The following is an 878-nucleotide window of genomic DNA, read 5'->3' as shown; positions in this document are numbered from 1 at the left end:
GGACCGGGATCTTTTCGAGCACCCCATTTCATGCACTGGCTTTTATTGTGAGGAATCAATATTTCCATACATCTGCTGCGAGGCTCAAGAAGCGACAACAGACTGAACCTCCTCCCAGAGAGCTGGACCTGCTGCGTTATGACATGAAGGACTTTTGGAAGAGTCCCAAACCAGCTCTGTGGCTTGGGTTTGCAGGACTGATCCCCTTTGTTGCCCCTCCTCTCTTCATGGGTGTGACTGAAAGTTACCTTCCCGAGTTTGCCTATATTCAATTGGCCTACAGCGTCTCCATCGTTTCCTTCCTGGGCGGAGCTCGTTGGGGGTACGCCCTACCTGAGAGCAGCCCGGCCAAACCTGACTGGATAAACCTGAGCAACAGTGTGGTTCCTTCACTCTTAGCTTGGGTTACCATGCTCATGGCTGACAGCATTGTTCCTGCAGTGACCATGGTTATCATGGCGCTGGGAATCTCGCTTCACTATGATCTGTCACTGTTGCCCACTTACCCAAGCTGGTTTAAAGCACTGCGTGCTGTCTTGACAATTGTGGCGTTTTTCTCCCTAGTTGGTACACTCGTTGCACATGGAATGTACCCAGAGAAGAAAATGTTTTCAGAGTAAGAAATCCTGCAGTTTGCAGACAGTGTTGACGTTTTGCTGAAAGAACAATTCATGTCATTATTGTATTTTGAGTGAAAACTGAAATGGCATTAAACGATTTGAGATGGTTTTGGAGTTTGACACAATTGCTTGAACATACGGTGCATTTGAAATGTAACCAAATAAATGAACAAAATAAAATGGAAAAAATATAGAACAAAATCACAGAGCTTGAAGTTTTCAAGTAGCACATTTTCCAGGTCAGAGGTAATTGGTATC

At 45.3% G+C, this 878-nt stretch overlaps 1 protein-coding gene across 1 annotated transcript; it reads left to right on the top strand.

The window, feature by feature from the left end:
* Nucleotides 1–5: 5 nt before the first annotated feature.
* Nucleotides 6–734, top strand: LOC109509170 (transmembrane protein 69-like; the record flags this gene model as incomplete). The annotated part of the gene is made up of 1 exon (XM_019859060.1): nucleotides 6–734. A coding segment is annotated over one exon (615 nt), but the record flags the coding sequence as incomplete, so codon positions are not given.
* Between the last annotated feature and the right edge of the window lie 144 nt (nucleotides 735–878).

The sequence above is a fragment of the Hippocampus comes genome, unplaced genomic scaffold, assembly GCF_001891065.2.
Source record: "Hippocampus comes isolate QL1 unplaced genomic scaffold, H_comes_QL1_v1.1 C16795592, whole genome shotgun sequence".
NCBI classification, from domain to species: Eukaryota; Metazoa; Chordata; class Actinopteri; order Syngnathiformes; family Syngnathidae; genus Hippocampus; species Hippocampus comes.
This window is presented reverse-complemented; position numbering and strand designations above follow the sequence as displayed.